Below are 26,027 nucleotides of genomic sequence, written 5' to 3' on the forward strand. Positions count from 1 at the left end.
GTAAACAGGCAGCCGTAAATAATAATAACTATAACGTAACAATCGGTAATGACTCAATTGAACGAGTAAGTAATCTTGTATATCTGGGTACTCATATTAATGAAAGCTGGAACCCTAGTACAGAAATAAAAAGTAGAATTGCCAAAGCAAGAACAAGTCTTATGAAATTTAAGAAAATCCTGTGCAGTCATGATCTAAATTTGGAACTTCGCATAAGAATGGTCCGATGTTATATATTCCCAGTACTACTTTACGGGGTCGAAGCATGGACACTGACAGAATCGCTTTTAAAAAACCTAGAAGCATTTGAAATGTGGGTCTACCGCCGTATCCTGAAGATCAGTTGGGTAGAAAGAGTCACAAACGAAAGGGTTTTGCAACGTTTGAATAAAAGTTGCGAAGTAGTGAACACGGTTAAAAGGCGCAAATTGGAATACTTTGGTCATATAATGCGTCACCCAGAAAAATATGACATACTTCACCTTGTCATGCAAGGTAAAATAATGGGAAAAGAAGTGTGGGGGAACAAGGATCAAAATCTATATGATTCCGAAAGGCGATTTTACCATGGGGTGGTTGCCACCCCATCTCGGGGGTGGAAATTTTTCATTATATTTTGACCACAAAAGTTGATAAAAACATTCAATCTAAGCAAAAAATGTTCTATACATTTTTTGATAAAATTAATAGTCGATTTATTCGCTATCGAAAGTGTTAGTTTTGTATAGAAAAAATCAATATTTTTTGATATACTCATTTACGATTCACTCAATTTTAGCCGTAGAAAAATTTTTTTCAAACCAATTTCTTGAGAATTTAATAACCTACAATAATTTTATACTAAAACATTTTTTCGTATCTCTGATGCCAATCTTTCTATTCTGAAGAATATGGCATTTTTTAACAAACTACAAAAATTCCTTATTCGCTGTTAACTCCAGTTTTTTTTAAAAACTAATTATTCTGTGCCAGTCAAACATCTAGAATCTATTAATAATACATAAATAAATAAGAATGAATAAGGCCAATGATTAAAAACACCGCTAACTTACATTATTATGCTTCCAATTTCATTTCTCCTTTTTTGTCAAAAAAATATATTGATTTTCTAACCGTTTCTTTTTTATTTTTTATCTTAGAAAGTTTGTTAAAAATAATTTTGTAGCTCACAATAAAACACTGAAAAACGTTTGTTTTCTATACTTCCACAAAATTTATTACAACTATGTTATTACTACAGCTGTTTCGGCAAGGTGCCTTTCTCAAGTGATATATTTTACAATGTGTTTGCCTTTTTAAGTCTTTAACTGAAGAGGTTGAGGAGTGGGGAGCTGTTTGTCTCGAGTTGGTCATTCAGAATTATATCTGTATTTTTCAATTTATTAATTTCCATTGATTCTAAAAGTGATAGCTTAAGGCTAATTTTGAATATGTAGAATTTGAAACTCTTCATTGAAAGAATGATTATGATCTAGAAGGTGAAGTGCGTATGTAGAAGTGTCTGTTTTTCTATTGTTGAAAGCCCTTTTGTGTTCTGCTATCCGTTTGTCAAAAGTTCTGCCAGTTTGACCGATGTAAGTTTTCGGACAGTCACCACAAGTTAGTTTGTACACACCACTCTGTAGTTGCTTTCTCTTTCGGCTTTTATTACGGAGCTGTATAAACTATTATTAAACTACACAAACCTGACCACCCAATAAGACCTATAGTTTCTTTTTATACAGCTCCGTAATAAAAGCCGAAAGAGAAAGCAACTACAGAGTGGTGTGTACAAACTAACTTGTGGTGACTGTCCGAAAACTTACATCGGTCAAACTGGCAGAACTTTTGACAAACGGATAGCAGAACACAAAAGGGCTTTCAACAATAGAAAAACAGACACTTCTACATACGCACTTCACCTTCTAGATCATAATCATTCTTTCAATGAAGAGTTTCAAATTCTACATATTCAAAATAAAGGCCTTAAGCTATCACTTTTAGAATCAATGGAAATTAATAAATTGAAAAATACAGATATAATTCTGAATGACCAACTCGAGACAAACAGCTCCCCACTCCTCAACCTCTTCAGTTAAAGACTTAAAAAGGCAAACGCATTGTAAAATATATCACTTGAGAAAGGCACTTTGCCGATACAGCTGTAGTAATACCATAGTTGTAATAAATTTTGTGGAAGTATAGAAAACAAACGTTTTTCAGTGTTTTATTGTGAGATAAAATGAACTTCCATCAAGTAACGGTCGAATCCATCAATTATAATTTTGTAGGTTTTTACAAGATCTATAAGCCTATTAATATTAAATCTTTTTAAAATTATCATTCGCAAAAAGAGGTGATTTTGAAAGAATTGGTAAAGGTGGTTTTTGCATGTTATTACAAGTTTTAATTGTTAATAGCTCACTCAATTTTTGACACAGAAAATTTTTTTTTTCAAACCGGGTTCTTGGGAATAAGCTACAATTTCATATTTAAACATTTTTTCGTACCTCTGATGCTTATCTTGCAATTCTGAAGAAAAGGCTATTTTTTTCCAAACTACAAAAATTCCTTATTCGCTTTTACCTCCATTTTTTTTAAAACTAATCATTCTAAGGTGGTCAAACTTCTAGAACCTATTAATAATACATAAATAAAAAAGACCAAATAAGGTCAATGACGAATTTTAGGATGGTGATTAGGGGGTTGCTTGCGATCACTTTTTCGCTAAAAAAATAGGGACTGACATTCTTTTCATTATAAATCACTTAATTTTTGAGCTAGACTTTTTTATTTCTGGAGATAGATATTTTTAAGTACTTTAAATTAGTTTGAACAAGTTGTCCTCGAAAAATGCATAGTTTTCCCGTCTTTTGACTTTGAAACTACAATATTTAGCATTTGACGAAGAAGAGCTAACATATAATAAAGTATAGCTCTATTACTATTGGTCCTAAAGAAAATGAAAAAAAAAAACGGTTTTGTTTATTTTTTCAAAAGGTACATTTCTGTTAAGGCTATGGGTACATAATTCGCAAATATTTTACGTGTATCCCTACTTTTTCTGTCTTTACACGGCAAATTACGTGTAGTAAAATTCACACTGGCATGGATATTGTAAACATTACTAGAATGTCATTCTACTTGAAAATGTCATCATTAATTTAAAGAGATGGCTTTTGAATGTTCTTGAATAACTGTTATTTTTATAATTGCAAATTATTAATTCAGTAATACTCAATCGAGAAAAGGGGAAAAGTGATTTTTTAATAATATTATTACGGAACGGTTACAATTTTGAACATCTTTAACAACAAAATACTTGGATCACAGAATATATTATCCTGATGTATTCTCTGCTTGGATCTTCCACAAATAATACACAATAAATAACTTTTTATTAAGTTCACGTCTTAAATCAATTATTTATCAAATACACTATATATCAATAATATTTAATCAATAACTCAAAATATTCCCGATGCAATGTCAAATATTTAAAATTGTCACTGATTGTCAGTGTCTATGACTGACAATATTTGCTGACAATATTATTTTCGGCTGAGTGCGTTGTAAGACAAAGATAGATTTGGAAAATATTACCACGGCATTGTGTTCATTTTTTTCGAATCCTGAAAAAACCAATAAATATTTTTGAAAAATTTAAACGCAGAATAAAAGACTAAATTATTACCGAGGGCCGAAAGTCCCTTATAATAAATAAAAAGTTTGTTTTGAATGAGATATTTGAAATTCAAAATCACACTAAATTTTCTCTTAGTTTTTCACCCCTGTAACTTATTAAAATAAACATTATAGAAGTTCTCAGGGACTTTCGGCACTCACTAATAACGTAATCTTTCATTCTGCGTTTAAATTTTTCAAAAATACTTATTAGTTTTCTCAGGATTCGAAAAAAATTAATCCCCATTTGAATAGCATTGCAGCCGAAAATAAGTAACCGATCCTCTTAAGTAAAGTTGTTTTGATAAAACGAAAACTTTTGGAGTTATTATCAGAAAACTTATTAAAACCATTGATGTTTTAGATATAAAACTAACACTTTCCATAGCGAATAAATCGAAAACTATCAATTTTATCAAAAAAATGTATAGAAAGTTTTTTGCTTAGAATGAACGTTTTTACCAACTTTTATAAATAAAATATAATAAAAAATTTCCACCCCGGAGATGGGGTGGCAACCACCCCCATGTTAAAAGCGTCTTTCGGCATGATTATAAGAAGTAAAGGAAACTAAATACGACAGTTTTGATTGGTGTTACTCTCACAACATATTGAGACGCGTTCTTTTGATACGCTCCAAACTATCTCCTTCAGTACCTAACCATCACTTCATCCTAATTTTTCTATAGGTATGTATATTATATTTATTTAAAAAGAAAAAATAGAGATTTTGATTAAAGACTGTAAAGAGCCCCAGCTCCAAGCAAATCATCGATACAAGGAGTCTCATACAAAACAATACATGTGGGGAAACGAAATTTATAATTAACGAGAAGAAAAGTCAAAGAAAAATTCAACATACCCTTGTTTTGGTTCAACCCTTGGTTGGAAAAATCTCTCAAACCACTTTTAGAGAAAACATAAAACCTTGGATGACAGTATAAATTCCAACTTATGGAAGAATGAAGAAAACAAAAAGCAAAAGACCTAAATAACTCCAAAGAAATTCAGAGAAATATCAAAAAGAAAATTAAAGGGATAAAAGAGAGGTGAGGAGAGAGGATGAAATAAAATCAAATAAAATTAATAATAATATAATAATACTCCTTACAATATCATAGTTTAATATTTGTATCTTATATACATTTTGGTAAAAAAATCAATAAAAATTGTTATGATTGGTAAGTACTGCACTTTTATAATGGAATATTTTTGTTCTTTCTTGTGACTTAAGAAGACAAGCGTTATCTTCTTTTGTAGAACTGAATCAACACCAACTCGTAGGTTACTATTGCTCCAGCCATCTGCGAAAATCAACAAAAATATTAATATTTATTCAGGCCCAGATGTTCATTCTATTGTTGTGAGATATAAAAATAAGTGACATCTAAAAAAAAAGAATGTGTGTGTACTTTGTACGCATGTAAGAAGATATTCTTCTATTATAATAGGTAATTTAAACGAAGTAAATATACTTAAAAGGTTATTTGTACTTATTTTATTTAAAAATCAAACTAACTTTCTTATCTACCACTTTCAAAAAAGAAGAATATCTTCAAAAATTATATAATAATATACTTACAATCATAAAATCTATAAAAAAAAATAAAAAAATAATAACTTGCTTGGGGCTTGAACCCACTTCATATCTACCGCGCCGTACGAAAGTTGACGCCATTTCAAACTGCACCAAACTCTCGTATACGTCATGTGGGAATATACACAAACTAAACGTTTACACCATAAATTTATATGAATTTAATAAAATTATTAGTTTGATTTTTGTCGAAATAAAATACAACAAAATATAGAGTAAGAAAACGATATATGAGATGAAGATTTGTAGAAAGTTTGTTCGTAATCAGATTATGTAAATTAAAGCATTACCTACTAATAGGTAACTACATTATTTTGTTTACATTTTCCAAATAGATAGGTATTGAAACTATTAGGTATTTCCAACTGAAACATTTAGAATTACGTACCTGCGGCTTTTCAAAACTATTTAAAAAGTCACTACCATTATAAATTTGATTTTATTTCTGTCCACACATCAATAAAAACTAATATTATAAAATATTTTTGTTTACCGATAACCTCCATATTAAATAATTATTGACAGATCATTTCAAAATTTCCCAATCAGAGCCCGTATAACAACTAATACCATACTGTCGGTGTACGCATGCGCGCGGATCAATCAAATTTTATCCTCAATCGATTCGCCGCTAAAGAAGAATATCTTCAATAATCTTCTTTTATTAAACGCTTTTCTTTTGTTCAATCCTTTATGTCAAATGTTTAGACGTTAATTTGACTGCCTTTTCTTCAATGCAAATGAATGAAAATTTGCAGACATATGAATTCGCTGGAACAATACACGAATAGCCAATAAAAGATTTTTTTGAATGTGAATTTTGAATTGTGAATTGTAAGTTTTTGAATTCCCTCTTGTCTTCTTCGCTTCAGCATCCATCTGGCTTGCAAATTTTAGAAGCCATGGAGGTGTCACCAAGGAAATGGACCAATAAGTGTGTAATTTAAAAATCTTTTAGTAATATTTTAATATTTTTAAATACATATTACTAATATTGCTATTAGGATTGAAAACTACTTCATCATTTTTTTATGTTTATTAATTGTTTAAATAAAAAAAAAACGATTTTAATGGAAAATGCTTAAATTCTCTTGTTTTTTACAATGAAGAAACTTGAAACTTTTACAGATTGTAGCTAATTATATGAACTATGCATAATTTTACTTTTTACGTTAATTGTTTAGGTTGTTCTTCATAAATAAACAATAGTTTCAAATTTTTTGCCGATTCCGACTACTTTTCATGTTTGTACATCATGTTTATAAACATCCTAAGCGGCAACTATTTTGAACGCTCATATCTTTGTTTATATAAACATCGGCGCTTCAACTTCGTTCAAATCTTCAACCAAAAATTGAATTCAAAAATTCGTGTTTTTAACGTAGTCGTAGAAAATCAAAGGTAGAGACGTTTAGTGCTACAATAAACATGAGAATTCTTAATTCGCGAGAAATTAACAGGGTCTACACCGTGCAATAGTAAAGCATTAGAAGAGACGGAAAGAATGCGAAAACTGTAATAGGTGTAAATAATGATTTTAAATTAAGAAATGTATGTAGAAATCATAAAAAATGTATAATGTATATATCAAATGTTGAAATAAATGAAAAAAATGTGTCTATCATATAGGTACAGTGAAACCTCGATTATCCGTCTCTCCATTAACCGTCACCTCTGTTAACCGTCAGGGTACATACCGAAGTTGTATTGACTACATAAGCAAAAATTTTAATTTAAAGAAATAAAAAAAAAGTTAATTTGATTTGTGATGAGGACACAAACGGCTATTCATTGCCGACAGATAAAGAAATCGTTGAAATGGCAACAAAGGCGGACCAAACAGACTCAGAAGCTGACACAGACTTGGAACTTGACTGTAACTATGTTGATGAACCTATGTAACTGACAAAGATTTGCGAAATAATCTAGAGAAGCTGCATCGCATAATATGCAATTTATTCATCGAGTGGTATTCTCAACAAGAAGAAGCCAATAAAGTAGATTGTATGATCTTTTGTCGATTAAGGAATTCAGCCGTCGCAAAATGTGAAGCAACAATAAAACAAACAAAGGTTTCAAAATATTTTAAATTGATTCGATTGTACGAACACAAATCCCTCTTATATTGCCAAACAAACCATACAAATGAAATTTGAGAGTTGTACTATGAATTTTTAATATTTTTTAATGTTCTGTTAACCGTCTTTTCGATTATCCGTCATACCCTTGGTCTGGTGCCCTGACGGATAATCGAGGTTCTACTGTACATCCTTTTTTTAAACATGAGGATATATTTTAATGTTTGAAAAGTGTAAGACTAAAAAGTAAAAAATAAAAAAATATGAAAAAAAATTTAGGAAACGGCTTTTCTTTAGTTACGAGTGACTAAAAATATAAAAAAATCAATTTAAAAGCAAAAAAAAAGAAATCCAAACTCGAAGGATTATTCGAAAAAAAAAAACTGTTAGGCAGATTAAATATACAAAAATCTCACACATTCGTTAAAAAATTGAAAAAATCTAAAACATTCGTAGGGCGCGAAAAGTAAAAAAAGTATCTATCCTCAAACCGTTTATTCTATGAAGACGCGCCCCACGCTTTACTTTAACGAATGTGTTACATTTTTTCAATTTTTTAACGAATGTGTGAGATTTTCTGTATCTCTAACAATTTTTTTCGAATAAGCCTTCTAGTTTGGATTTTTTTTTATTTTTTGCTTTTTAGTTGATTTTTTTATAATATTTTTAGTCACTTGTAACTAAAGAAAAGCGTTTCCTAAAACTTTTTTTCATATTTTTTTATTTTCAAGATAGATAAGATTTATTTACCTGCAACATCAATCCTCGATATATACTAAAAAAATTCTTGCCAGAAAGTGACAATTCGCATGTAGTTACATGTGTCATCAGTCTTTCAACCTGAAACATATGGATTGTATAATAATTAAAAATGGGCATGCATGTGTACTCGTATGTATCTAACTGTGTCAGTCAGATTCACTTCAATATGTGGATATCTAGGCTTCTGCCTTTCTTAACATCCTTCCACCTGGTTTTTCGCCTACCTATATTCTTCTTTTCTTCTATTCCTCCCATTAGTATTATTTTGGGTAGCAGTGTGTTTGGCATTCTTTGGATAGGTCTCAACCATCTCATAGTCCAGAGAAATAAGATTTTTCTCGTGACACATCCCCCTCCAGGCCGAAACCAAATTTTTTGAGTAGTATGGACATCTATATTAATAACCTATATGTTTCCTGCAGCCGATTTTGATGATATACATAGTTATAAACAAATGAAGATCAAAAAACGGTAAATTTTCGCTTTTTTCGTCTATTACTAAAAAGTGAAGCATTCTAAACAAATTTGAGAATAAGAAACTCATAAATCATATAAAAAACTTCAATAGGGCGTTCGCTGAATGTCTATCCTTATTTGTTGCTTAGAAAATTGCAAAATAAGTCATAAATTTTGAGATTTTATAAATGTTCATAACTAATGTAAAAATTAAGTTAGAACCTTCTTATTACATAGAATGCGGAGACTTCTTGTACTTAAATTATATTTTAAATTTCAAAGCAATTGGTCAAATAGTTTAAAAGTTATTTAATTTGTTTATCCCAAATTAACTTTTTTTGAAACACTATAAGTCAGAAAATTATGAGGTTACAGTAATACTTCGGACAGTTTTTGAAAGAAGAACATTTATACTATTAACTTAATTAAAAAAAATGACAAAAAGTAATTTTAAACAGTGTAAAGTTATTTTGCAAAATATGTCGATTTTTTGCTTACTTATAAACAATTTTTTAACTTAAGAATAACTTTTTAACCGTTACCCATAGAAAAATTATTTTTTCATATTTAGAAAGACTGAATTTTTATACACATTTACAAAGAAAAACAATTGTCATAGGGCAATTACGGACGAAGTTAGCCCCCACCCCTTTTTTAATTCACATGTTCTTGTAAAATAATTTTGCAATACTTAGAATTATTTTTGTCATTTTTTTAATAAAATTAATGGTGTAAATCTTCTTCTTTCATAAACTATCCAAAGTATTACTGTAACTTCATCATTTTCTGACTTATAGTGTTGCAAAAAAAATTAATTTGGGATAAACAAATTAAATAACTTTTAAACTATTTAACCAATTACTTTGAAATTTAGGGTATGATTTAAGCACCAGAAGTCTCAGCATTCCGTGTAATAAAAAGGTTCTAAGTTAAATTTTACATAAGTTATGAATATTTAAAAAAACTCAAAATTTACTAGCACCAATAAGGCTAGAGATATTCAGCGAACGCCATATTGGAGTTTTTTTATACGATTTATGGGTTTCTTACTCTCAAATTTGTTTAAAATGCTTAACTTTTTGGCAATAGACGAAAAAAGCGAAAATTTACCGTTTTTTGATCTTCATTTGTTTATAACTAAGTATCATCAAAATCGGCTGCAGGAAACATATAGGTTATTACTATAGATGATCATACTAGTCAAAAAATTTGGTTTCTGCCTGGATGAGGTTGTGTCACCAACAGGATATTTTTTGTCCTTATTTTTCTGAACTATCAGTCATTGTCGATATTTCACTGTCAATATGGTACATACCAATGTAAACATTGGTGTTTTCGTTGATAAGAACTTGCTTTGCCGATTCCGGATTCTTTGACGACAATTTCAAGAAGCATACTGAACAACAGTGATGACTGTGGATCCCCTTATCGCACCCCCTCACTGACTTCAAAGTTATCTGTTTCTTTTCCATTTATTTTAACCCTATTCTCTGTTTTATGATTTTCTCCTTTATCATTCTTACTTTTTTGAGTTTTACTCTGTCAAAAGCTTGTTTGAAGTAGATGAATATAGCCATTGTAAATTTCCTATATTCGTAGGTTTCTGCTTGTATTTTGTGTAGCTGCTATTGTGCTGCGTCCTCTTAGCCCGATCAAAGAACAATCTGACCCAAAAAAAATAAAGGAAGGATGAAAATTTGGAAATATGTAGTTGAAATTGTCTGTTAATAAATAAGAAAAGGTTTACAATTCTACATCCCCTCCATTTTACAAAAATGGAGGGATTTACCCCTTCTCGGGGGTGAAAAAATATACATTCAAAATAAGTTCGGAATTATATAAAATGACTAATTCTGAGCAACTTTTGCTCTATAGAGTTTTTTCACTAAATCAATACTTTTCGAGTTATTTGCGAGTGAATATGTTCATTTTTTTAAAAGAAAAAACATGTTTTTGGACAGTTTTTCGCAAATAACTCAAAAAGTAAGGTTTTATCGAAAAAAATATTCTTAGCAAAAATATAGCCTATAAAAAAATGGAAAAAAATGGTGTATGAATGAAGTCTGCATACCCACCAGCAGCTTAGTTATAGCTAATGAAAAGTAGGTTTTTATTCGTCCAATTCCAAAATCGAATATTTCAAGGCGAAATGACAAAAAAACGGAGCACTCTCCTGGGAAAACTCATTTTAACTTTTTTAAAGTGTTTAAAAAAAGGTTTATTTTTGTTTTTTAAACAAACTTTTAACATTAAAAGTAAGTGAGTTACGCTTAAAATATTGTTGGTCGCTTTTATTTTTTGATAAAAAAATCGCGAATATCACCCCCTAATTAGTATCCAAAATAAAATTAATCGTTACCGCCTCACAAGTTACTTTGCTTATGTATTCTTTATATGATCTGTAAGTTTCATCGGTTTAAAGTGCGTGTGTTTGAAAAAAAAATGGTTTAAAAATTTTTGAAGTTATACTTCTTTACCGGCAATAGAGGGTGAATTTTTATATGGTAAAACCTAGCGACCGGGCGCATGCGCATTATAACTTTGTTCTGATTGGATGTTCAAATGACATGTCAAAAATTATTCAATATGGCGGCTGTGGCACAGCTGTATTTAGATTATTTATGGTTGTTGCGTTTTCAAATTTGTGTGAAAAGAAACAACAAACAAAAGTTAGTTAATAGTTATACTGCCTTTTTAAATAGTTTTCATATACCTATATTTTTGGACTTTTGGACTATTTTGGACAAGGAAAACTCATTCTAATTTAGTAAGTAGTTTTTATTATAATCATATTGTAATTATACATTTGGATTAGGTTGACATACATACATTTATTTTCTCAAGAATGCGGATGTTAGAGAGAAATCCCAAATTAGGTTCGATTTTTATTTTTAAATTATGATTTTTTGCCGTAGATTTATTTATCTAGTAGGTATGTAATGCTTTGATTTACATACTTAATTTGATTACCAACAAAAGTTCTACCAATATTCATCTAATATATTGTTTTCTTACTGTTTTGTTATATTTTTATATTTTCTTCCACAAAATTTAAACAAAATTTAAAACAACTGTCAAACAGTAAAACGTTCAGTTACCGTATTTTTCCACATGATAAATAATGTGCGATTGGACGAGTGAGTCTACGCTTCGATTACGAATCAAAGTGCCATGAAATTCACGGGTTCAATTCCCGATGCAAGTTTTGTTTTTTTATGCATGTTATGATTGTAAGTACATTTGTTATACATTTTTTTTTCAGAAAATGCGTATTTAAAATTTTTGCCAACAATTATTATCGTTTAGAAATCATTTTTTCTTTGTGGCATTTTTCAATGTGTTTGTGTGCGTTTTATTCTTTTATTTTTTAAAATTTTTGATATTGTCTTAAAAATCACATAATATGTAGTAGAAGTATAACTTCTTACGTGCGTACAAAGTACACACACATTCTTGTTTTTTTCTAATTTTGAAAAAAATTTCATTTTTGTTTTCAAAATAACTTAAAAATTATTAGTAATACCAAAAATTTCAAAGAGTAATAAAATGTACGTTTTGCTTTTCTGAATATTTTGGATTTTTTTTCCTGGTAGACAAAAATTGGTTATGCCATGACTGTTCAAAATTTGCATACACTCCTGATTAGTGACTCGTTCAAACCATTTTAACTACAGCCTTTTCAAACAGACGCACTTTGAACCGATGAAACTTACAGATCATATAAAGAATACATAAGCAAAGTAACTTGTGAAGCGGTAACAATTAATTTTATTTTGGATGCTAATTAGGGTGTTGGAAAACCAACCATAGAATTATAAATGTCTAAATATTTATATTGTCAAAGGCCACTTTCAAAACTTCCGGTCCCTCAAAAAATCGCATTTCCACTTACTTCCGAAAAATCACTTCCACTTCCGCCCTCTCCAAAAAGTTGAAAGCAAGCAACGCCACGCTACTCTCTCTCTCTCTCAGCATTTTTCACCGTTTGTAAGTTATCTTCTCGTCTAATAGTTAATTTTTTATTCTCTCTCATTTAAATATTTCAAGAGCAAAGTAGTTTTAGCAAGTTAAGTGTTTTTTTTATAGTATTCATGTTTAAAATTAAATCAGTACCTTAAATTAAAATCAGTGCAGTGTATAATTTCACCTCCGTAAAAAATAGGAAACTGAACCAGTCGCCACACACCGCAAATCCTGTAAATCTGTAAGTACTTACAATACTTATCCTCAAACTCGACAGGTCGTCACGAGGGTTTGACGCTCTAGGAGGAAATTTGTGGCATAACCCCCGCATTTCCTCCCTACAGGGGGTGATTTTCGCGCTTTTTTTACCAAAAAATAAAAGCGACCAACAATATTTTGAGCGTAACTCACTTACTTTTAATGTTAAAAGTTTTTTTAAAAAACAACAATAAACCTTTTTTAAGCACTTTAAAAAAGTTTTAATGAGTTTTCCCAGGAAAGTGCTCCGTTTTTTTGTCATTTCACTTTGAAATATTCGATTTTGGAATTGGACGAATAAGAACCTACTATTTCATTAGCTATAACTCCGCTGCTGGTGGGTATGCAGACTTTACGCATACACCATTTTTTTCACATTTTTATAGGCTATATTTTTGATAAGAACATTTTTTTCGACGAATTTCTTACTTTTTGAGTTATTGGAGAAAAACTGTCCAAAAACATGTTTTCTTTTTTGTTAAAAATGAACATATTCACTCGCAAATAACTCTAAGGGCCGGTTGTTCGAACGCTAATCAACAATGATCATTATTAAATATTTAATTACTGTCACCAAAACTGTCAATGTCAACTTTGTTTGGGTGGCTGAAAATATAATTAATTACAATTATGAGATTTATTATTAATTATGTTAATAATTATTGTTATATTAATTGATTATAGTCTCAGAATTGTAATTAATTATGTTTTAACAATTGACATTGACAGTAATTAATTATTTGATAATGATCATTGTTGATTAGCGTTCGAACAACCGGCCTTAGAAGTATTGACTTATTGAAAAATCTCTATAGAGCAAAAGTTGCTTAGAATTAGTCACCTTATCCAATTCCGGGCATATTTTGAACGTATATTTTTTCACTCCCGAGAAAATATTTTTCACCCCGTATTTCCCAATTTTTGTAAAATGGAGGGGATGTAGAATTGTAAACTTTTTCTTATAATAATAGACAATTTTAACTACCTATTTACCCCAGGCTGTGGGTGAAAAAACGTGATATAATTCAGGAATTTTTGAAATCTATCAGGTGTTGTAAAGGACGATGCCAGTAATAACTTCTACTAAAATGTGACCAAAAATATTGTGTTTTTTTTGAATTGCGATTTTCATTTGTTAAATTTGCAATTTTTAAAGATTTTTAATTTTGCAGCTTAGGATATTGATTTTAGAGAAAAACTTTTTAATAGAAAGTTGTTGTAAATTAAAAACCTACAATTTGAGCTATGGTAAGTTTAATTTCGTTTATTGGTTATTGAAAAACAGCATGCGAATGGTCCAAAATGGCCGTTCCTTACAATTGCGTTATTTGTTGTACAAATATTTTTTTTTATTTTTTAAAGCTTTAAAATGAAGATCTCTCAATTCCAAACATAAAAAAAAAATTGCAAGGCCGGATTAACGAATTTGTTGCTTAGATATTGTAAATTGTTTATCCCAAGAGGTCAAATGCCGAAGGCTATAACTTTTTGAAGAAAAATCGTAGAGAGTTGTTGTAACATCCAATCTCCTTCTAAAGAGTTATATTTTCATATTCTGATGTAAATAAATGCGTAAAACATTTTTAAACCTCTAATTTTTGGGTTTGAAAATAAGGGGGCAAATTTCGTTATAAACATTCAGAGCTGAAGCGGCCCAGTACATCCTATGAGTTTTTAATTTACAGATTATTGTTGCTGAAGAGGAAACGAAGATTTATAAAAAATAAAAAATTTCTACGACCAGCTGAAGCCGAGCTAAATGTTGGGTTTGAAAATAAGAGGGCAAATTTCATTATAAACATTTAGAGCTGAAGCGGCCCTGTACATCCTATGAGTTTCTAACTTACAGATTATTGTTGCTAAAGACGAAACGAAGATTTATAAAAAAATAAAAAAAAATTACAACCAACTGAAGCCGAGATAATTGTTTATTTTTTCTTAAATCGTAGTGCCTTTATTTATAACAATTAAGAAATTATTTTACAGTCATTGACTAAAGAAAGACTTATATTATCTTAAAATAAAAATTATTATAAACTATAATTACATTTAATTATTAAAAATTATTTTTAAAATCGGTGCTTTTGCGAGCGGCCGAATTTTGCAAATCGCCCGGCTCGCTTCAAATCCGCGCGCTCGGAAAATTTTTACGTAACTTGTATTAAATTTTGACCGAAAATAATTTAATAATATTACCATTATAATATACAGTGTATTTACCACTGTATTTGTTTTTCTTGATAAACTTTTATATGTGAAATCTCATTTCTGAAGAAATAATATTACAAAAATGATACATATAACTATATTTTTAATTTTTGCATTGTTATATAAATATAATAATAATAATAATGTTACTTCTTATTATACAATATAAAACTTTTTCTTCTTGTAGTGACTATCCGTTTTGGATGTTGGATACCATCATGGCAATTTGGCAAACCCCATTTGGAAACTGAGAACCAGGAAGGCGAAGGATTACCTTGCTAGAAAATTTACGTACGTCGTTCAACACAACAACTACAAATCTTTTTAGAACAGCAGTACTGATTTAGTGTGCAAGTACAGATTGCCATGATGGTCGCCAACATCCAAAACGGATAGTCACTACAAGAAGAAAAAGTTTTATATTGTATAATAAGAATTAACATTATTATTATTATATTTATATAACAATGAAAAAGTTAAAAATATAGTTACATATTTCATATATATTATGTATCATTTTTGTAATATTATTTCTTCAGAAATGAGATTTCACATATAAAAGTTTATCAAGAAAAACAAATACAGTGGTAAATAGACTGTATATTATAATGGTAATATTATTAAATTGTTTTCGGTCAAAATTTAATACAAGTTACGTAAAAATTTTCCGAGCGCGAGGATTTGAAGCGAGCCGGGCGATTTGCAAAATTCGGACGCTCGCAAAAGCACCGATTTTAAAAATAATTTTTAATAATTAAATGTAACTATATTTTACAATTATTTTTAATTTAAGATAATATAACTCTTTCTTTAGTTAATGACTGTAAAATAATTTCTTAATTGTTGTAAATAAAGACACTACGATTTAAGAGAAAAGAAACAATTATCTCGGCTTCATTTGGTTGTAGAAAATTTTTATTTTTTTATAAATCTTTGTTTTGTCTTCAGTAACAATAATCTGTAAGTTAAAAACTCATAGAATGTACAGGGCCGCTTCAGCTCTAAATGTTTATAACGAAATTTTCCCCCTTATTTTCAAACCCAAAAATTTGAAGTTTAAAAATGTTTTACGCATTTATTTACATCAGAATATGAAAATATAACTCTTTAGAAGTAGGTTGGATGTTTCACCAACTCTCTACGATTTTTTTTCAAAAAGTTATAGCCTTCGACATTTGACCTCTTGGGATAAACAATTTATAATATCTAAGCAACAAATTCGTTAATCCAGCTTACAATTTTTTTTTATGTCTGGAATTGAAAGATCTTCATTTTAAAGCTTAAAAAAAAATGAAAAAAGTTATTTGTATATTAAATAACGCAATTGTAAGAAACGGCCATTTTGGACCTTTCGCAGGCTGTGTTGCAATAACCAATAAACGAAATTAAACTTACCATAGCTCAAATTGTAGGTTTTTTAATTCACTACAACTTTCTATTAAAAAGTTTTTCCCTAGAATCAATATCCTAAGCTGCAAAATTAAAAATCTTTAAAAATTGCAAATTTAACAAATGAAAATCGCAATAACAAAAAAAGCTTACTATATTTTTGGTCACATTTTAGTAGAAGTTATTCCTGGCGTCGTCCTTAACAACACCTGATAGGTTTCAAAAATTCCTGAATTATATCCTGAAATCGACCTATTTTTCACCCACAGCCTGGAGTAATTCCCAAATTTTCATCCTTCCTTTATTTTTTTGGAGGTTTTCGTAAATTTTTGTGTTCCTTGATCGGGCTATCTTCTGAATCCACGTTGATATTCTCCTATGTAATTATCTACACCTATTTTGTCATCACAGGTTTTTGCTGTTGTATTCTTAGGTAGAGCAATAAACAATGAATTGGAACAACCATTAGGTAGGTGTCCGATTGAAAAACGAAGTTCCAGTCTGTAGAACATTACTATCATTTTTTATAAGCTTGTATATTTCACTTGGAAATTCCTTAAGACCTGTCACGTGTCATTTTTTGATGATTATATGGCTTGTATTACTTCAGAGTGTGTTAATAGGGGTCCGTCGCAGTTAGTAATAGGCTAAGGAGCTGAAGGAAATATTTTAATAATAAATCTTTCAATGACTAAATCGTTCGTCCAGAAGAAGAGTGTCACAACTCAAAAAACAACTTGTTTCAGGAGAGACAAAAATATATTTTTATCATATTTTTTAGATCTAGATTTAACTGTTAAAGTTTTAAACGGTAACTGCTAAAATTTATAAATTAAATACGAAGAGTATGGATAAATGAATGTTTCTAATTGTGCAAGAAGCCTAACCGAAAAAACTATGACGTCTTCTTCTTCTTCAGGTGCCATCTCCGCTACGGAGGTTGGCAATCATCATAGCTATTTTAATTTTTGAGGCAGTAGCTCTAAATAGTTGTTTTGAGCTGCATCCAAACCATTCTCTCAGGTTCTTCAACCATGAAATTCGTCTTCTTCCGATGCTTCTTCTGCCATCTATCTTTCCCTGCATTATGAGTCGTAGGATGCCATACTTCTCGCCCCGCATCACATGTCCGAGATACTATAGCTTATTTTCTTTAATTGTAAGTTCAACTTCCTTCTCTTTACCTATTCTTCTCAGTACTTCATTGTTTGTAACTCTATCTACCCAGGAAACCCTCATAATTCTTCTATAGGTCCACATTTCAAAGGCGTTAAGTCGTCTCATTGTCTCTACATTTAACGTCCATGATTCCCCTCCATAGTATAGAACACTGTAGACGTAACATTTTGTTAGGCGTACTTTAAGAGCTAATGTTAAATCTTTGCTACATAGGACCTTTTTCATTTTTATAAAATTAGAACGTGCTTTTTCGATTCTGACTTTTATTTCTGTAGTGTAGTCATTATTTTCTGTTATAAGTGTTCCTAGGTAAGTGTACTTTTTTACTCTTTCGATCTGCTGGCCCTCTACTATCAAGATTTCGTTAGTATTATGGTTGTTTTTACTAATTTTCATAAACTTCGTCTTTTTGATATTGAAAGAGAGTCCGTACTCCCTACTACACCTTTCTATTTTACTCATGAGTCTTTGCAGGTCTTGTAAACTATCGGCTATTATTACTGTATCATCTGCATTTCTGACGTTGTTAACTAAGACTCCATTTACTCTTATGCCGACTGTTTTATCTTTCAAAGTTTCTAGCATTACCTCTTCAGAATAAGCGTTAAATAATAGAGGTGATAGTATGCAGCCTTGCCTGACTCCTCTCTTTATTTCCATTTCTTCAGATGTTTCTTTTTCAATTCTTACTATTGCTCGCTGATTGTAACAGAGGTGTGTTATTAGTCTTAAATATCTTTCATCTAGGTTTTTAATTTTAAGAATTTCCATGAGTTGATCATGTTTTACTTTATCAAACGCTTTATTGTAGTCTATAAAACAGACGTAAAGATGGTTAACATCCAAACATCTCTGTGTCAGCACGTTGAAGGAGAATAATGCCTCTCTGGTACCCATACCATTGCGAAACCCATATTGAGTGTCACTAATATCCAGCTCCAGTTTAGAGTGTATTCTGGCGTGGATAATTTTCAATAGAATTTTCAAGATATGTGACATTAAGCTTATGGTTCGGTAGTCACTGCATTCTTTTGCATTCACCTTCTTTGGCAAACACATAAATGTTGATGTCAACATTTCTCTAGGGATGATTCCTGTAGTATAGATAGCGTTGAACAGTTCTACTATTATGTCCAGGTTTTTTTCGTTGACCAACTTTATCAACTCGCTAGGTAATTCATCTGGACTCTGGATCAGCAGATTTATTGGTTTTCATAGAGTTTATTGCCTGACTAACCTCTGATGACGTCTGATTTAACAAAGAAAAAAATCTACATTTTGAGTTATGTCACTTTTCATTTAAAACATTGGTCACTTTTTAAATATAAAAAACATGACTACGACATTTCTCGAAATACAACAATTTTCAAATGTTGAATGGGTTGCATATGTGAGTTCATTTTAAATGAAGTAAAGAAACACAGACTCACAATCATTAACATTAATCATAACATAATGATTGTGAGTAAGTCTGTGTTTCTTTACTTCATTTACAACAATTTTCGTGATAAATAACCATACGTTTATGTCGAACGTCAGAGCATAAAAGTGACATTGTTCCGGAATAAAAATATTAATTTTAGTGTCACATAAATAATGACACTACCACTATCTTACGAAGTTAGAAGTAGACATATATGTGATACTTCCTGGTAAAAGTACAGGATTTTTGGGGTTTAATATAATAAGATAACTGGAATTATACATTTTTTGAGTTGTGCCACTTTTCTTCCGGATGAGCGACTAATAGATGACAATTTTCATGGTAAAAGTATAGGATGTTTGTAGTCAATTTAACAAGATAACTGAAATTATACATACTTTGACTTGTGTCACTGTTCTTCCGGATGAGCGAAATATTCTTACCTCCGCATTATACGCAGTCGTAGCGACTGTACTCAAATGGAACTTAATATTTTTCCACTCCTCATAGACTGCTCCTCCGAAAAATATACATACGTAGCAGAAGAAAGAAATGCGAGAAGCATAATTGACTACATAGTATATCCCCGAGACGCAGAACTTACGATACAAAATATAAAAACAGAGAACGAAGCCGAACTCGATACCCAACACAGACTAGTGACAGCAGAGATAAATATGAAACTAATGAAAATAATAAAGAAGTCCTCAATATACAAGAATAGCAATACATAAGATGAAAAATATGGAAATGAGGAAGTTGTACCAAAGAGAGACAGATAAAATACTGGAACAGCATGAAAACAATGAGGAAATATGGAATATAGAAGAGAAATGGAAAAAATTGAGAGCCACGTTATGGAACACTGCAAAACAAGTATGTGGAATAAGAAAGAATGTGAAGAGTAATAAAAGAACTGGATGGTGGAATAAGGAAATAAAGCAAGCTGTAAAAAAGAAGAAAGAAATGTGGAAGCGATACATAAACACAAATGAAAAGCAAGACAGAGACAAATACAGAAGACAGAGAAATATAGTGAAAGAACTAGTAAAAGATGTGAAGAAGAAGAGCTGGAAGGAATTCGGTGAAGAATTGAACGAAGGTTTTGGGAATAACAATAAACAGTTTTGGAATAAAATAAGAAGCATGAAAGGAACAAAAAGGAAACAAATAAGAGAAATTAGAAATGAGCGAATGAATTGAAAACAAACATACAAGACACACTAACCATATGGAATAAGCACTATAAAGAAAAAATCGAGGCAAGTAACCAACAAAATGAGGAGAGAGGACAGCAGGCAAGAGAAGTGGATAGAGACAATCGAGTAGACGAAATTCATATCAAAGATATTGAAGAAGGATTGGCAAGAATAAAGATTGGAAAAGCGGGAGGTGCCGATGACATAGATCCGGAGACGATGAAGTACGTGGGAGAACGAGGCAAGCTTTGGCTACTGGAAATAATGAGGGAAGAATGGATAACAGAAAAGATACCGGAAGACTGGGAAGAACATTTATTGATACCAATACACAAGAAAAGAGATGAAGTGGAATGTAATAACTGTAGGGCTATATGCTTATCATCAGTGGCATATAAAGTCTACATCGGGATAATAGAAAGGAAGCTCAGGAAAGAACTGGAAGGAAAAGCTAGAAGAACAAGCGGCTTTTAGGAAGGAAAGAGGAACAAGAGATAATATATACATACTGAGATATATAATTAAAAGGAAAAACGAAATAGTAGAAGACTTATATATTACGTTTATAGATATTAAAGCTGCTTTTGATTCTATAAATAGAGAAGTAATGGAAGATCTGCAAATCCCGCAAAAGATAGTAAGCGTGGTAAAAAGTACATATAGAAACGTACTTGCTAAAGTACAAATAAACGGAAACAGATCGCCAACAATAAACCTAAGGAGAAGAATAAAACAAGGGGACAGTCTCAGCCCAGTTTTGTTTATATTAGTAATGGATAGAGTAATGAAGAGCGCTAAAAGAAGGTCAAGGCAATTACAGTCAATAATAGGGTACAGGAATTTAGTACCAGTGAGAATGGAGGGATTACTATATGCAGATGACTTAGTAATAATAGCAGACAATAAAGAGAAAATACAAAAATTAATCGATATCTGGGTGGAGGAAATAGAAAATTTGAAAATAGAGGTACATAATTGTAAAGAAAACGAAGACCATGATAGTAACCCAAAAGAAAAGGCAAGAAATAAACAAAACGATATTTAGGTGTAGAAACGAAATAATAGAAACAGTCTCGACGTTTGAATACCTTGGAATAATAATATCAGAGGATGGAAAGATAGATCAAGAAATCTCATACAGAGCGAAAAAAGCAAATTAGATCTACTATGCACTAAATACCAATATTTGGAAAGAAAGAAATATATAAAGAAATAAAACTGAAGGTAGGTATACAACGCAATCTCTGTACCAACTTTAATATATGCAAGTGAGACATGGGTAAACAAAGCAAAATAGATAGTACAATAAACGCAGCGGAGATGAAGCAGCTAAGAAAAATAGCAGGAAAAACGAAATTGGACAGAATAAGAAATGAAGATATTAGACAAAGACTGAAACAGGAATCGATAATAACCAAGATGCAAAAAAGAAAATTAAAATGGTATGGACACATTAACAGAATGGACCAGGGAAGACTACCAAAGCAGGTGATGAAATCGAAAAGATATAATAAAACAAGGAAAGGGAGGCCAAGGAAGAGATGGATCAATCAGATTATAGAAATTGGACAGGAAAAAGGAAAAACACATCAACAAATGAAAGAGTTAGCAAAGGACCGCAAGAAATGAAAGAGATGGATGGAAGATGAATAAAACCTCCGACGCCTCTGAGGGGCATAGGGAGTTTCGAGAAAGAAGAAGAAGAAGATAAATAATGACACTACCACTATCTTACGAAATTGGAAGTAGACATCTATGTGATACTTTCTGGTAAAAGTACAGGATTTTTGGGGTTTAGTATAACAAGATAACTGAAATTATGCATTTTTTGACTTGTGTCACTCTTCTTCCGGATGAGCGAAATATTCTTACCTCCGCATTATACGCAGTCGCATCCACTGTACTCAAATGGAACTTAATATTTTTCCACTCCTCATAGACTGCTCCTCCGAATATACACATACAAAATATCCTCAATAGCACTAGTCCGAACGACAAGAAGAAGTATACTTTTTCAATGACGCTCTCCATGTTGCGTAAACTTCCATACAATTGAATTAAGACGAAGTATAGGTCCATCAGGAAACAACAGATGATAATGCCTGAGAGTTTTTCGTTGACAACGAAGCAGAGCTCTGAAATGCGGATGTAGTCTTTTCTGAGAGTTTTCCACACGACCATGTCGTTCACCTGAAACAGATTACTACAAGATATCTACAAGAAACAAAATCTTTAAAACAATTTAACTGAATTGAATCTAATAACAGATAATACAGGATTTCTTAGATGAAGTAGTTTTCAATCCTAATAGCAATATTAATAATATTTAAAAATATTAAAATATTACCAAAAGATTTTAAATTGAAAACTTATTGATCCATTTTCTTGGTAACACCTCCATGACTTCTAAAATTTGCAAGCCAGATGGATGCTGAAGCGAAGAAGACAAGAGGGAATTCAAAAACTTACAATTCACGACCCCGTCTGTTCAGCTGGTAAAACTGAACTTAAACTCTTGTTGTTGGTCAATTGGAATATGGAGTAGCAGGCCTACGTTCTCTCCGATGAGACTCCAACAAGAGCCGAAAATCGCGATTCAGATGACTGGACTTTGCTGCGTATTCTAATTGAAAAATAAGATTGTTTTGCCTTCGCATTGCAACTGAATAAAAATGGAATTTTTATTTTATTTTTATATCGGTCGTTACTTCTTTGAGTAGGTCCTTTTTCTGTTGGAATTTACCAGCTGAACAGACGGGGTCGTGAATTGTAAGTTTTTGAATTCCCTCTTGTTTTCTTCGCTTCAGGATCCATCTGGCTTGCAAATTTTAGAAGCCTTGGCGGTGTTACCAAGAAAATGGACCAATAAGTTTTCAATTCAAAATATTTTAGTAATATTTTAATATATTTAAATATTATTAATATTGCTATTAGGATTAAAAACTAGTTCATCTTTCAATTGCCAGATGACGCTAGTCACCTAGTCCATTCACGTCAGTTGCGGTGTGGGGGATAAACTCTCGGTGCTGATCACTTGAAGTATGGAGAAGCAAGCCTACGTTCTCTCCCATGAGACTCCAAAAAGAGTCGAAAATCGTCGATTCAGAGGGCTGGACTTTGCTGCGTATTCTAATTGAAAAATAAGATTGTTTTGCCTTCGCATTGCAACTGAATAAAAATGGAATTTTTATTTTATTTTTAATAAAGGATTTCTTATTAATTATCAATATATTATAATCTTCTTCTTTGGAATTAGGATTTTCATTTTAGTACGTTCTTTAACCCTTAAACGCCCAACCTTTTTTAGGTCCCATGTACGCCCAAGGGTGGGTAAAAAATGTCCACCTCGAAAATAACTAATATATTTATTGAGAATTGTTGGAAATGGATTAAACTTAAGAATCTTATGCTTAATAAACACAGCATCTTCTAAAATATTAATATAAACAATTTACAAACCTTACAACAAAATTACAATGTACATCAAAATTAACATACCAGTAAAAGCTCGTAATTCAGATTTGTCGATTTTCTCCACATTCTTACTTTCAGCCACCAAATTGGCGGATAATTATGTCGATTATGTAATTATACGTCGATAACTATATGGATTATGTTCCTACCAACGAGAAATTATGTAGAAACCTTTAGTAACGAGATTTACCAAGGGTGTACTTTTTATGCCCACCCATATTTAACTCAAGATATTACTTTTATTTTTAAAAATATAGGTAGAACCAAATTACCATTCGATAAAGGGCTGTCTTTTTAACAATAAAGAATTTTTGACAAATTTTTAAACACGTAATAAATATGTTACAAGGGAATACGCATTAGGTGGACATTTTTTACCCACCCTTGGGCGTTTAAGGGTTAAAGGTAAAATATTGCAAAAGCTCTAAATTTTAAAGAAACGCTTGTATTGACATGAAATTGGGCATTCATATAGCTAACAAGTTAAAGAAAAAAAGTGATATTGTGGCGATGTGTGCTTTTGCCGTAGGGGTGAGTTTCACCCCCTTTTGCGGGTGAAAAATATATGTTCGAAATAAGTCCTGAAATGGATAAAATTAATAATTCTAAGCAACTTCTGTTCTATAAAGTTTTTTCACCAAAATAATACTTTTCAAGTTATTTCCGAGTGAATATGTTAACTTTTCTACAAAATATCCACGTTTTCAGACGGTTTTTCACAAATGACTCAAAAAGTAAATATTTGGTCGAGAAAAAAAATTCTTATTAAAATATAGCACTTAAAAAGTGAAAAACATGGTGCATATATTAGGTCACTAGACCTAGTAGAAGCAGAGTTACAGCTAATGAAAAATAGGTTCATATTTGTCAAATTCCAAATTGAATAATTTTACGTGCCATAACCAAAAAACGAAGCACTTTTTTGGGGAAAACTCTTTTAACTTTTTTAAAGTGTTTAAACAAATGCTTATTTTTGTTTTTTAAAACAAATTTTTAGCACCAAAAGTAAACAAGTTACTCTCAAAATAATGTTGGTCCCTTTTTTTTGGTAAGAAATTGGAAAATCACCCCCTAATTAGCATTTCAAATGAACTTAATTGTTACCACTTCACAAGTTTTTTACTCGCGTACGAATTGATCATATGATCTGTAAGTTTCATCGGGTTAAAGTCCTTATTTTTGAAAGAGCTGTAGTTTAAAAGGGCTTGAACGAGTCACTTATCACGAGTGTATGCAAGGTGATTTTTTTTATAATTTAAGATTTTTGGTATCTCTAACAATTTTTAAGTTATTCTGAAAAAAGCATTTTTTCAAAATTTAATTTTTTAAAAATTTTACTTTAAAACCAGATTTTTTCAAATATAAGCACTTTGAATCAATGAAACTTAGAGCTCATATAAACACAACATAAGTAAAGTAACTTGTGAAGCGGTAACGATTAATTTCATTTAAGTTTCTAATTGAGGGGTGATCTTCCTGATTTTTTTTTGCCAATACAAAAGGGACCTACTTTATTTTGAGCGTAACTTGCTTACATTTGATGCTAGATTTTTTTTGTATAAAAACAGAAATAAGGCTTTTTTAAACACTTTAAAAAAGTTGTAATGTGTCTTCCCCAAGAATGCTTCATTATTTGGATATTTCACATTGAATTATTCTATTTGGTATTTTTCGAATATGAACCTATTTTTCATTAGCTATAACTCTGCTTTTTCTAGGTATAGAGACATAATATATACACCGTTTTTTTCAATTTTTGATAGGCTATAATTTTGCTAAGAATATTTTTTTCGACACAATGCTTACGTATTGAGTTATTTGCGAAAAACCGCCATATAACGTGGTTATTTTGTTGAAAAATGAACATATTCACTAGCAAAGTATTGAACTCGAAAAGTATTGATTTTGTGAAAAAACTCTACAGAACAAAAATTGCTTAAAATTAATCAGTTTATCCATGTCGGGACTTATCTTGGACATATATTTTTTCATCCTCGAGATGGGGTGAAACTTACTCCCAGGGCAAAAGCACACATCGGCAACATATCACTTTCTTTCTCTGACATGTTAGCTATGCGTATGCCAAATTTCAGGTCAATCCAAGCGGTTCTTTAAAATTTACAGCAAAAATCGTGAAAGAATGTAGGCACTATTTGGAATGTTTATTTGGAATGTTCATTTAAATATGGAGTTAAGTACTACAAATAAAATGGTATTCTATCTTTGGATGGTGAAATGATTGTGGAAAGCAATAGTTTTAAGTACCTAGGATTGGTATTAAAAAGTAGTAAAGAAATAGATGGAGATGCAAGCAGTAGAATTAGAGCTGGATGGATGAAGTGGAAGGAAGCGAGTGGGGTGTTGTGTGACAGAAAAAT

At 30.9% G+C, this 26,027-nt stretch overlaps 1 protein-coding gene across 1 annotated transcript in view; it reads right to left on the reverse strand.

Moving 5' to 3' along the window:
- Positions 1-4,743: 4,743 nt before the first annotated feature.
- Positions 4,744-26,027, reverse strand: part of LOC114334826 (gustatory receptor 5a for trehalose) — a 36,743-nt gene continuing 15,459 nt past the window's right edge. Inside the window, exons 6-8 of the mRNA XM_050662391.1 lie at positions 22,048-22,365; positions 8,089-8,178; positions 4,744-4,967 (exon numbers count right to left, since the gene is read on the reverse strand). Of these exons, the coding sequence (XP_050518348.1) occupies positions 4,908-4,967; positions 8,089-8,178; positions 22,048-22,365 (468 nt within the window). The 3' untranslated portion in view covers positions 4,744-4,907. The remainder of the gene's footprint in view (positions 4,968-8,088; positions 8,179-22,047; positions 22,366-26,027) is intronic.

The sequence above is a fragment of the Diabrotica virgifera genome, chromosome 9 (genome assembly GCF_917563875.1).
Source record: "Diabrotica virgifera virgifera chromosome 9, PGI_DIABVI_V3a".
NCBI classification, from domain to species: domain Eukaryota; kingdom Metazoa; phylum Arthropoda; class Insecta; order Coleoptera; family Chrysomelidae; genus Diabrotica; species Diabrotica virgifera.